Source organism: Lycorma delicatula, chromosome 4 (assembly GCF_047948215.1).
Source record: "Lycorma delicatula isolate Av1 chromosome 4, ASM4794821v1, whole genome shotgun sequence".
NCBI lineage: Eukaryota > Metazoa > Arthropoda > Insecta > Hemiptera > Fulgoridae > Lycorma > Lycorma delicatula.
In genome coordinates, this window is record NC_134458.1 from 91,867,475 (window position 1) to 91,881,308 (window position 13,834).

Consider the following 13,834-nt stretch of genomic DNA (forward strand, 5'->3'; position numbering starts at 1 on the left):
AAATATTCATTTTATAATTGCTCTCATTTAAAATGTAGGTTTCAACTCGGAAATAGGATATGCCACGTTTAAAAACAAAAAGTGCAATTGCTATTTTTAAGAGCGCATCTTAAAAACAGCAATTGAATTATTATTTTTAACAGATGATAAGTTAAATAATTTTGGGGGACTCTAGAAAAGTTTTGATTTTTTAAAATTTTTTGGAAATGTTTGAGAATCAGTGGTCTAGGCGGTGCCATCGCTGTATGCTTCACGGTAAGCGCGTCAACCGTTTTGTCGTATTGAAGAAAAACTGAATATTGTATCGATCTATAAACCCTTGATTAAAACAGTTGCGGGTGTACTCCCTTAAATCAGGGTATTGAAAACGTGTCTTTTCATCAAAAATTTTTGTGTACTACCACACACACATCCTACAATATTTCTTACTACTACAAGTTAGCACGTTCTCACTTTCGACGTACCGTAGTGTTCTGATACGACCAAACAGGAGAAGTGTGAATATAATGGACCATACTTTCATGCACTTCTTTTATCTATATAAAATACTAACTAACGTCTCTTATTCGATGACTGATTATTATCTTTAACTATTTCTTCCAGATCTTCTTATCAAAATACATCTTCAACTTATTTGCCTTCTTATCCAGTTCCTGTTCTTTTTTTATAATCTCAATTATCCTTCTTTATTTCCCAAATTTTTTCATCGTTCATTCTACAATTTTTTCCGGTTTAATCCTCGATAGTTATCATACACGCTTCCAATACTCTTTCATAGTATCTGTGTCTCCGGCCAGTCTAGTTTCATTCTCTGTACGAAACATTTTCCATTTTTATTTCTCAATCCTTTCTATACAGTCCTTTATATAAGCCTAAGTTTTATGTAGCTTTTTGTATTTACAGTTTTTGTCAGATTTTCCTAGATACTTGAATTCTGTATTGTTCTCTACTTTTTCCTTCTCGGTCTTGTCTTTTATTCTTGTTCCTGTTACGCCTATAAACCAAAATTTCATTTTCCTTTTATTAATTTTCATTCAAAATTTTTGATAAGTTTTAGTAAGATGTAGCATCTGATATTTTCCTTATATCTTCTTTCCCTCATCCTGTCATCAAAAATGTATCGTGTATCATCCTATTTCTCTGTAAACGTATATTTATATTTCCGAATTTACATTTATAGAAAGATAATTTTTATAAGATATATTTATTATATTTATTTAAAAGGGATGAGCTATTTAAATGGTGCCAAAAAAACTTGTTTCTTATTTTTCTTCTAACCTCTTCTAATTTTTCTTACGCAATTTTGTCCTGTCATCCCAAACTGATTAAATTCAAGATAAGTGTATTTTGCTACGGAAACAGCTAGACGTACATAAGTAAGGAAAGATTATTCTGTCAACATGACGATTCAATCGATTACATTCATCTTGTTCTTTAACGAGCAATATTTATTACCTCCATACACAATATGCTTGTTTTTAGAGCGATTAAATCTTTCATTTTGTTTATTAATAATAATAAAAACTTATTTTTATTCAAAATGTGATTAATACTTGTAAATAATAGAGTAGTGTTTTTAATAAAAGTTAAATGATACACATACGGTGATCTAATTAATGTACTATGATATTTGATACAAAGCACTGACGTGTGTGGAATGCCTTTTTTTTGGATCGATCATGCTAAACATACAACTAATTGCGTTGACGTATTGCAAGTTATTACCACTATCAATTTAACTGTGATTTAGGCCTATTGTAACTAATTTAATAATATTATTAAGATAAAATACGGAATAACGTACTAGTTATTGGAAATATGCAAATTATTATTTTTTTTTATGGCAATTAAATAAAAACATAGAAGAATTTATGACTAATTATAATTTTAATGAAATTATTTCCACATATAACTAATTACAGTCATTAATGTTTTAAAAAGATTTCGTATAATATTTTTTACTTCAATCTGATTACGGGAAAATTAAACTTGTAATAGAAATCTCTCGAGTGACAATTCATTGTCATAATATTTTTATAATTATATTTAATTGTTTCTTTAAGAAAAAAAATTCTCAATGAAATAAAATAATTAATTTGTGAAATATTATTTAATTACTTGTTTCAACAAACGTTTAAAATTTTAGATAAGAATTTTTTTGAATTTGTTTTCATATTTGTATTTAATTACTGTATTTGACCTATCGATTATAATACGATTATAATAAAATCGTTTTCTCGTTATCGAATTGCATAAGCTACAAAATATTTAACGCATATAAATTTTATTTAACGCCGTTCATAATTATATTACATCTGATAGCTAAACATCAACGTGTGCGGGTTGCATTGTGAAAGATTTAGGCGTTATGGGTTTTTTCCACCATTTCTGTTGCAATTCGAATAAATAAAATTCTTAATTGAAGGAATTTCTTTTAATAATATTTTTACATAAAAAGAAAATAAAATTTTCAGATAGTGTGATCTCGTAACATTAATTAAATTAAGTACTGATTACTCGTATAGTAGAAAATATAGTTAGAATAATTAAAAACTAGAAAATTTTAAGAACATCATTGCTGTATGTAATCGAAAATATACCGTGTAATTTAATTGTTTGCATAGATTATATGTTTTTATTTTTATTACGTTTATGAATTTCGTTGTATTTTAAAGTAAACTAGGTAATTTATTGCTCCCTTAAGACGTAACGATTTATTTCAACTGTTGAAAAAAATTAAACTTTTTAGTACCTTTTTTAAAAAAATTACAATGTATTTAATTTTTGTTGAGTTACATTTGATAAAATCTGAATAAAATAATTATGAATTAAATGCTGAATTTTTTGTTTGATTTCAGCATATTCGTTAAATAACTTTTGTTAGCGATTTTATTTTGTGATTTTTTTTAGCAGCTGAATGATTTAATTTTATTTTTAAATAATTTTCTTCTCGACTCCTCCGAAATTTCATGAATTATTGACCAGTAATGCCGGAAAATATATAATTTTGATAAATAATTTTTGACAGTTAAAAAATTAACAGATTTATAAATGTTGTAGAATTTCAGTTTTTCGAACACGGTTTGACTTTGAAGACTGAAGTATACATTATCACCCTTTAGTTTTTGAAAATTTCAAATCTTATTAGGTTCTTAAATTCTTCCTAAGAAATTCAGTCTCAATTTTCTAACAAGATAGCAAATCCTTTCCGTTATTTTAGTGTAATAAGTATTATTTTTTTTTAATTTCTATTAACTCCTTACTCCTTGCTTATATGGTAACGCTATTTCATATGACAATGAGTTATAATTACTGCAATCTCCACATTCTGATTATTTGCGATTACAAGACATACTGATTAGAAGACGCAGCTCTTTTTAAGATGTTAGTTGAATTTATGTAAAATTGTGTTCGTACATAATGCATACTATCTACCGAGTACCAAACATTTTAGTATTATTATTATTATAATATATATAATACGTGTAAATACAATTTCAATACAATACTACTTTCAATACAATACAATACTTGTAAAAAAGGATTTCTCAGCTTTAAAAGCATATAAAAATTTATTTAGATAATTTACAGATTCGGTTTAAGTCTTATTTCATAGCAAAACATATCGAGTTTTGACTCGCGTAGTTCATTAGTACCGAATTCGGCCACCAGTATTGTTAAAAATGGTTACATTTACCGATGCAGAACGTGCTTGTTGTAAGTTTTGATTTCACAATTTGCAGCCAACAACTGCAGTCAACGTAATTTTCGTAGAGTACGGTAAGGAGCCTCCTTCAAGGAGTACAATTTACTTTTGGTACCAAACTTTCCTTAGGATAGGTTGTTCTGTTAGCCATACAAAATCACCAGGACGCCCACGCGACCCTGAAGCTGTTATGAAATAACTCAGGGAAAGCTTTGCACGTAGTCCTAAGAAGACTGTTTGGACGATTGCACTTAAAGCTATACAAACTAACCGCAGTTCAACACGCTACAGATGACGGCTAAGTTGCTCAGCCGTAATTTGTGTGGAAATGATGGATAAAATTGCAGATAACGATACATTTTTATACGATGTAATTTTTAGTGATGAGTCAACCTTTCACAACAGCGACAAGGTGAACACAACTGTCGATTATGGGGTAGCGCTCGTGAAACTTTGAGCGCATGCGTGATAGCCCCAAGGTTAATGTTTTTCGTACCCTAAGCAAGCAAGGACTGTACGGCCCATTCATCTTTCAGGATGCGACCGTAAACTGTATCGTTTATCAGGACATGTTTCAAAATTGTCTAATTCCTCAGTTAAACGATGATGACCAAGATGAGCGCTATTACTGTCAGGAAGACGGGGCACCACTTCACTACCGCTTTGAAGTCGGAGATTCTCCTGATACTCGATTCCCAGGTCGGTGGATCAGTCGTTAAGGTCCAATAGCAAGGCCACCTCGCTCCCCAGATTTGATCTTGCTAGATTTTTTCTTGTGGGGTTTCATTAAAGATCGGGTTTATTTACCACCTTTGCCTGTCGATCTTGTTGAGCTAAAACTGCGAATTAACGCCACAGCTGCAGAGGTTATGCCCGATTTGATGGCTACAATCTGGAATGAAACCGACTTCAGTTAGGACGTATGTCGCATTACAAATGAAAGCCATATCGAACCAAAGTGAATGTCGGGCGACAAACTTTGTGTATTTTTTTATGAAATGAGACGTCAAACGAATCTGTAAGTTGTCTCAATAAATTGTTATATCCTTTTAAAATTGTGATGTCGTTTATGAATCACTCTGTATATAAATGTATTTGTGTCTTAAATAAAAGCGTATTTTAATTTCTTTAACAGATTAAATTGCATTATTTTTTTCGAATAAACAATAACTAATCGCAGATCTTTAGGGTTTTACTCGTAGCTGATTATTCGCGCAGTTTTGTTCACATATTGGATATTACATATAAATTAAATAAGAAACAAAATGCTTTAAAACTGAATTCACTTCTTATGACATATCGTTGATAAAATACGTACCTTCAAATCCGTGCTTGGACTTCATCTTTAGTTTTACACACTATAACTGCACGCATTTACGAAAGAAAAAAAATTGAGATTGTGCCCGGTTAATAGGAATGTATTTTATAATGTTCCTTAAAAGGAGAGTAAATCAAATAATTATGGGTTGGTATAAGGATCAACATGCTAGGTTTAAATTTAATTTTTCCCTGGGTTTAATTCTCAATGATGGTATGGCATTTTTTCATCGTTTTAAGGTAATCATTATGGAAGATTTCATTAAATAAATCGATGTGAAAAAAATTCATTTTTAATTTTTTTTGTAGTTGAAACATTTTTAACAAGTGAGAAGTAGCCGACTCTGTTACCGGAAACCTCCGATAATTGAGACCTTGACCTTAATAAAAATACAATTTTAAAACCAGAAAATACTCAGAATTAATTAACCGAGTAATTAAGCCAATTGTGAATTACTTTTCATTAACTTGCAATTACAACGACAAAAGAATGTTTTTCTTGTCGTTATGCAAAAGTAAAATATTCGAAATTAAAATCAGAAGCCAAACTAAACTTCAGTCTTTAACGTAATTTGTTAAGATTAAAGTAAAAATAAAACTGTAACTGTTAAATACATTTTTTTTTAACTTAATTTTGAATGACAATTAAAAACAGAACGACCATGTCTGTGTTCAAAGTGGATTGCCTTTTCGTTATCACTGCCCCTTCTACATCGATTACTAAATATCATCGATCTGTCTTCATCTTACATAATTTTCTTCACGTAAGTTATAGCCCCTATTACGTATATAATTTTGTTATCATTAAATACGCAAAATATATTTTTTATTAATCCGTTTTCAACATTCCAGCCGTTCGACTTTTTCAAATATCGATATTAATCCGTTATTAGATAGTGCTTGTGGGGTTGGAGTTGTGTAATAATTTTAATTTTTGTTCGTATTTTATCGAAAAATTTTCTATTTAAATAGTATTTTAGAGTAAAAGTGAATTTATTTTAACTACCGGATATATATTCGGGCTGTTTTTGCAATCGTTACTTGTATTATAGGTCTTACATTCGACAACTCGATTAATTTTTGTATTTATTTTTTAATATTTTTTTTACTTCTGACTGTTATGTCGTAACCTTAACGCAGGTGGGAACCAGAAATTCGGCTAACTGAGACCTCGTATTTATAGGAGTTCGGTTAAAAGAGTATCTGCGCATTTATTTATTTTATGATTTGTTGAATTTTATGTTATCACCGGCAGGATTTATTACAATTATTTTAATTTGTACAAATTTTTTTATATAATTCTTAAAATTATTTAAAACCTTAATATTTAATTATTTGTTTTCCTTATGCGGATATCACGGTACAAATATTTCCTCGACTGCACTATATCGAGGAATAAATACCTAGAAGGATGATGCAGAAAGTATTTGATAATAAATCCTTTTATCGATATACGTAGTAATTGTTTTCGCTAGGCAGAATTTCGACGTTTGGCGTATGTAATAGCTACTGCTTCTAATTATAAACTTACGGTCGGCTGGCACTTGCGGAGGTGTGTTTAAACAGCCAATGAAACGTATGGAATACGTAGGCTCGCCTGATATTTAACCAGTTAGCTTTTACGCATTCTCCCCACTACAGTTTATGCAACCGCTTTCAAAGATAGCTGACTTACTAATTCAGTCTCTGTTGATAACTTAACTCATTTGGTTTTCTCTTGCTACAGGAACCGACATGGAACGGAGATGAGGTCGGGAAGTGAACCCTACTGCTACAACTACTGTTTTCTGCAAATCAGTATTTAGTGTTGTGTTTTCTGTGTGTGTGGACGACTAAAATGGCAGAATACTACTTTATATACGGCTTTATATTAAGGCTGATCTTTTCTATTATCATTGTGTCCGCCTATGAATCTCTTCCACCAACATGTTCCAGGTAATTAAAACGTAAAATTTATTATCGTAATATACTTTAAAATTTTATTTATTGTTCTTATTCAAAAATTAAGACTTAATTTTTTTTCGATACGAATAAAGTTTTTAAATTTGTGTAAATCTGCCACATTTCATTCAATTTAATTGTTTACATATAATTTTTGAAAATTTTCAACCTGTGTATAAAATAAATATAATAAAAAAAATAATTTTTATTCAACGTTTAAATTTCGACAGTTTGTAATTTTTTTCTAACATTAATATAATTTTTATATATGTGTATATATTTTTTTAGTTTATTTCATACCAGATTAAATTACGTTTGGTACACACACACGATATCAAACATTTCAAGTAATTTAAGATATTATGTAATAACTGTAATATATATATATTTTTTTTTTATTTTCTACTTTTCATTAAAAGATTTTTATATTCTTTCATAGTGATCTAATATTATTTTTAATTGAAAATGAAATCTATCAAGAATTATCTTTATTAAATTTCTCTCCGACCTGCATGTAATATTTTAAATTATATTATAAATTAATAAATAAGAAATTCTTGTTATCCTTTTTAATAAAAAGTCGATAAAATATATTAAAAATATTACATGTAATATCTTAAATTAATCTTTACTATGTTAAATTCGTACAATAAGTTTTCTTTTTATTATTATTTAAATAAAAACTACGGCGCAAATTATTTATATTTATTAACGCCTTGTTTAATTTATATAACCGATGAAAATAATATTTTTTTTAAATTTATACCTTCGTAAATTTAAAAAAAATCTCCGTTTCTAAAAATAATGTAATAATACGACCTTTTAATGAGTCGTTTTATTTTAGATTATTCTAAAATAATTTCTATATTCAACTTACATGGGAAATGTTTTATTTCATTATTAAACTCTTTCCGTCACTAATAAAAAAAAAATTACGTTCGTTTATTATTGTCGATAATTCGGTAAATTATAATATTTTATTAGATGTTTTAGTTTCAAGAAATTAACCATTTTAAGTGTTATTATTTATTTTTTTATTTGTAGTAGATTTTATAGTTTTCATACTTATGGATTAATTTAGATAGATATTTTAACTTATTTTACAGTTGTTGAAAAGGCCTTAGATCTAGACTATACTGTACTTTCACAATTATGGATGCTAATTTAAAGTTGTTTAATTTAAATATTATTGTTACGTGATATTTTTATTTATTTTTATCTGAAATTAGAATTAAAAAATAAATAAAAAATTCATCCTATATCAAACCGTATAACAAAATTACTTTCTCGTACGATGCCTTATTTACTTACTTTCTCATCTTATAATGCTTCGTTTGCCGTTTTTACTAAATTACCGACCCGTTTAAAAGATCTTGTCAATAGTTTATTTTGAAATTACATGAAATATTTTCTGTTGCAGTTACAACACGACGTTTCAGCGAGTTTAGATAAAGATAAATCTTCTGTATCCTCGTTTAATGTGTACAAATAATTTTAATTCATTTATTTTTCGGGAAATTGATTTAAACCATTTCTACTTTTACCTTTTTATTAACATTTGTATCTTCCAACTCTGCTCTGATGGAATGTTATATCATGAATTTCCGTGATCCTTTCGGATAAATGTTAGAGCAGTTCCTTTTTTCATCTTTGGAGTATCCCATCTAATAATCTCTGCTCTGATCGACGTGATGTGTAAATTATTTAACAGTCTGATTAAAATCCTTATTTATTAATAAAATGTAAGATAGGTTATAAAATAAATATACTATTTTAACTAAATTGGAATAAGTGTTCACCAGATGATAAATTAATAAAAATATTGAAAATTAATTAACAATTTTTATATTTAATAAAAAAAATTAGGTACCGTGTGTTTCAAAATGAATATCGGGGTTAAAGTTACGTAACATTTATTAAATTTTCCTTACATTGATAAATTATGTATGAAACGAAAGAGCAGCTCAAACAGGTTTTCTAAAAGTGTTCAGTACGGGCACCATTCGTCACATTCACCAGATAGGAGAGTTAATCCCGTAATTTAAACAGCAAGTGTGGAGTAATCGATGCGACAGCTGCTTCGATCCGTGTCTCAAGTCAGGTAGGTCAGCCGGTAACTGTGGTACACACACTTGATCCTTTATAAACCCCCAAAGCAAACCTACCGGGTTGGTCTAGTGGTGAACGCGTCTTCCCAAATCAGCTGATTTGGAAGTCGAGAGTTCCAGAGTTCAACTATTATAAAGGCAGTTACTTTTTTTCGGATTCGAATACTAGATCGTGAATATTTAATAGTACAAGCAACAAAATTTTAATTAAAAAAATTCAGTAATGAAATAAAATCGCACAAGCTAATAGAAAAGGAATAATGGGGAGATGAAAAATTACCGTCCTCGATTGTTCAGTTTTATTTTGAAGCGAATCATTGATTTTAAAATTTATCGACAGCACGTCAAGTATAGCACGTACTTACACGAATAAAATTAATTTATTAAAAATAAATGATACGTGGAAATTTTTAATGACGTGATTTAATTTATGAAGTAATAATTCAAATATTCGATAATTCTTTTCTTGAAAGGGAATGTGATATTAATTTTAAAAAATTATCACATTTATTCGGTGGTTGGGTTTCAATTAACCACACATCTCAGGAATGGTCGAACTGAGAATGTACAAGACTACGCTTCATTTACACTCATACATATCATCCTCATTCATCATCTGAATACCTGAACGGTAATTTCCGGAGGCTAAACAGGAAAAGAAACCCCTAAAGAAAAAATCGCACGGGGTCAGGTCAGTCGAACGTGGAGGCCACGGCAAGCACGCCCTGTCATCTGGTCCCCAGCGACCGATCCAGAGGTTGGGGAGAATTTCATTCAACCGATCGATCGCGTACAGCGTTGTGCCAATTAGGAGGTGCCCCATCTTGTTACCAGATAAAATTCTGTAGTTCGTGTTGTAGTTGAGGAAAAAGTTGTAGAATATCAAGATAGTTCGTTCCAGACACACTTCCTTCCGCGTAAACTTAACGTCAAGATACGGCAGAAAACATTCAGTTTTATTCGTATTGCAGTATGTCGTGAGGATTTTCTGATCCCAGATATGCAATTATGAATGTTTACTTTTCCATTAACATAAAATGTTGATTCTTCACTGAATACGACGGGATAAAGAAAGTATTCATCGTCACTGTGCATCGTTTCATTTGTAAGGCTAGCACGCAAACCATAATCTATAGACTTTAGAGCTTGTGCACAGTTAAAACTGTTTGAGTTGGTTTTTCATTTCATCTATAATTAATCAATGTACGTGAAACTTGAGAAATATTACACAGCTTTAAACCCCGATATTCATTTTGAAACACTGTATAAATTATTTTTTTTAAAAGAAATTTTACGTTTTGGTGTATTACCGGTACGTTTTTAATGAGTTCTTTGGAAAAAGATATAAATTTTATTTTCGAGTGTTAATGTTTTCAAAATAAAATTGAATTTCTCTTTTCATTTTATATACCGTATATAATGATACGCGCACAGTTATATTGTTTTGAATCACCCAAAATATTAACTGTGTCATTGATTGCAACATTATTCTAGATTTTGAAATCCAGTCTTATTTTGTACAAAAAAATAAGTGTTCATTTTAGAGCTGTTAATTATGTTTATTTAAATTTACTTTAGTTTGTATTTTTATAATAAAATTTTATATGAATTTTTTATTTGTAATTTTACATTTACATTTTTTTTGTGTAAAATTAATTTGACATTACTCCCCATTTTGTGTTAATTTACTTTTTTCTTATTCTGTTATATCATTACATGTATAAAACTTGAATTTACTTCTTTTTTTTTAATACTAAAAGCTTTAATATCCCTTCTTTTATTGTTATTTTAACTTAATATAACATTAAAAAGGTAAAACATATTTTTTTGCTAGATATCAGGATAATAATAGAATATCATAATATGTCTTTAAAGTAACGGTACTTTAAAGTAATATTATTACTTTTCTTAGATCGATACTTGTAAAAAATGTTTTAAATTAATATCAGATTCCCTTTCAAGAAAAAAATTGTCGAATATTTTAAGTATTACTTTATACAGTAAATCACGCCATTAAAAATTTCCACGTATCATTTATTTTTAATAAATTAATTTTATTCGTGTAAGTACGTCCTACACTTGACGTGCTGTCGATAAATTTTAAAATCAAGGATTCGCTTCAAAATAAAACTGAACATCAAGGACGGTAATTTTTCATCTCCCCATTCCTTTTCTATTAGCTTGTGCGATTTTATTTCATTACTGAATTTTTTAATTAAAATTTTGTTGCTTGTACTATTAAACTTTTTCAGCTGTTAACGTCAAACTCATCGATGAAAATGTAAATCGACTAGTATTATCAATATTTTTTTTAAAAGTTAACATTTATTTTGCAATATATAACTCGATAAAGCTTCTTGGTAAGCTTTTCTAATAATTTAAAAACGATTCCGTTATTTTATATTACAATAGAATTCTATTTACCTAATTATGTTTTATGAAGGATCATTTTAAACCCTGCAAATAATGTAACCGTCTTAACTTTTCAAGTATATATATTTAGACGCATTTTAATTTTTTTTTATTTTTGTCACTGTAAGAATTTTTTTTACGTTGAATCTGCATTTAAAAAATAAAATACAAAATGGTTATTTAAAATTTACCTTTTTTTTAAAATAAGTTTGTGAAAGTTCCTTATAGATGATTAAAAATATGTCAAAAATTTAGTATTACAGAATATAATATTTTGCAATTTTTTTTCAAACTCTAACAAACCGGTTTTGTTATATTTGATATATTTTGCATTTAATATAAATATTTTTATATAATCTTATGAAAATTAATCGCAGAAAGTATTTAGTATTCTACAAAGAAAGAAAAATCTTTTATATAATTTTATAAAAATTTAATTAAAAATATACTAAATATTTTTAAAAAGTTGGCTTAGAAATTTTATAGTTCAGTGGTGATGCGTTTCATAGAAAACTAACTTTTGAATTCGACCTTAATAACTGATTAAAATTATCATTATTATATTAAAAAAAGTTTTTTTTCTTACAAAAAATATGATACTTGACTTTAATGATAAGTAGAGGTAAAACTTATCTATATGTATTCTAAATATGATGTTTGCTTAAGATAAATAAAATGTAATATTTATTTACGTTTAATATTAATGTAGGTTGTCATAGTACTTGATGTATCTGTAAACACGTAACATAAAATATATTTTTTGCAATATAAAATTATTTTTTTATCTTATAATTTTTTTTTATTAGATAATATTTCAATAATAAAGCGTTCATTTTCAGTTTAAAAAAGGCATTTATCATTACACTTAAAGTCTTTTTATTATTGTTACTCACATTTATGTTATTTAACATTACTGAAGATTATAATTGCGCAATATCTTTTCCGATGAGTTTGAACCTTAATAAGTCGCTTCTTAGTAATGATGAAAAATTGCGGGTGATTTTATTTTATTACTTAATCACTGTGTCGGCGTGTTTGAAGCTGAGTAGATAAACCGAGTTTGATGTAATTTTTTTACAGAGACTCGTTTTGGGATCAGTATCTCCAGGGGATGTGGTAGATAGTTTTGTGAGGTCAATTTTTTCAAAATATTGCAAAGATAAACACTTTATATTAAGCTCAGTAGCATGCTTATCTTTTCATTTCTAAATCATCCCAAAATTCCTACTTTTCCCGAAAACCGAAAAAAGCTATCTTTTTATTTATTGTATATTTTTTAACAGATTCTTTTTACGTATTCCTAGGCATAGTATTAAAAGTAGTACAAGTGACAAAAAAAAATACTTTGGGGTATATTGTAGGGGGGGGGGGGGAGCCAATCCAAGTTTAAAAATATCGATTTTTTAATTTTTTAAAAACATTTTTGTTTATTTAAATTTGTAATAATAATATTACAATAAAATTACATTATAACTCATTTCCTCACCCAAAAAAAAGAAATCTTAATCAAATTTTTATTGATTGTACATTTTTCAATGGAATTTTTTTTAATTTTTCCATTTAACATAGTAAACGTAGAAAAATCAAAAAAATTTCTTGGAAGGTGATTTTGGAGTTGGGAGGAGCAGAAAAAATACTGATTTTTTTAAATTTTGTTCATTTTTGGGCTTTTTAAACATATAATAATAATTTTGTAATAAAACTTCACCATGAATTACCCCTACCCGAAAAAAGAGTCTTAGATAATTTTTTCATATATAATTATTTTTCCACTACTTAAGAATAAATACCCGATGCCAGGAAAGTATAACAATTTTGTTGTTAGTTTTTTTGACTACTTTTTATAACCTTACTATAACCTTACTCTACTTTACACTTGAAATGTCTCCAATAAAAATTCTAAAAATATGCCGTATTAACTGCCTAATAATAAATCTTTACTCATTGTCTTAATGATTTAAGAGTCTTTTGAGAAATATTTTTTCGAGATTCAGGCATTTATTTAGTTACAGCTATTCCGGTTTGGAATGGTTAATTTTAAAACTAAATGTTATGTTTGTTTTTTTATTAATTCCTAATCTTAGAAATGTGTACTGTAATTACAAACACCCATCCACACACGCGCGCACACACACACACACACACACAAACACAAGCATACATATAGACATATATATATACAGAGGGGGAGAAAGAGAGAGATGTTATCCCTCGAGAAGAGAGTTGCAGAAAATTATTAGGCGACACGTTGTTATAACATTTTACAGCAGCAGCTTTGTAGTCATTGTTATACGAGTAAGTGAACATTGCAGTACTATTTGAGTTGCTTAGTTAAAAAAACGAATGTAAT

The 13,834-nt window shown here is 28.2% G+C and overlaps 1 protein-coding gene across 5 annotated transcripts in view; it reads left to right on the forward strand.

Annotated features, from left to right (window-relative positions):
- LOC142323643 (trehalase-like) overlaps positions 1 to 13,834 on the forward strand; it is a 431,330-nt gene that overhangs the window by 293,476 nt on the left and 124,020 nt on the right. For 2 of the 5 annotated variants that reach the window (XR_012756144.1, XM_075363649.1), the window contains exon 1: positions 6,677 to 6,958. Coding sequence is in view for 4 of the 5 variants with exons in the window: in XM_075363649.1 (XP_075219764.1) it covers positions 6,861 to 6,958 (98 nt within the window). In the remaining variant the exon portion in view is untranslated. Of the gene's footprint in view, positions 1 to 6,674; positions 6,959 to 13,834 lie in introns of those variants that run through there. The other 3 variants (XM_075363646.1, XM_075363647.1, XM_075363648.1) reach the window with 3 other exon arrangements.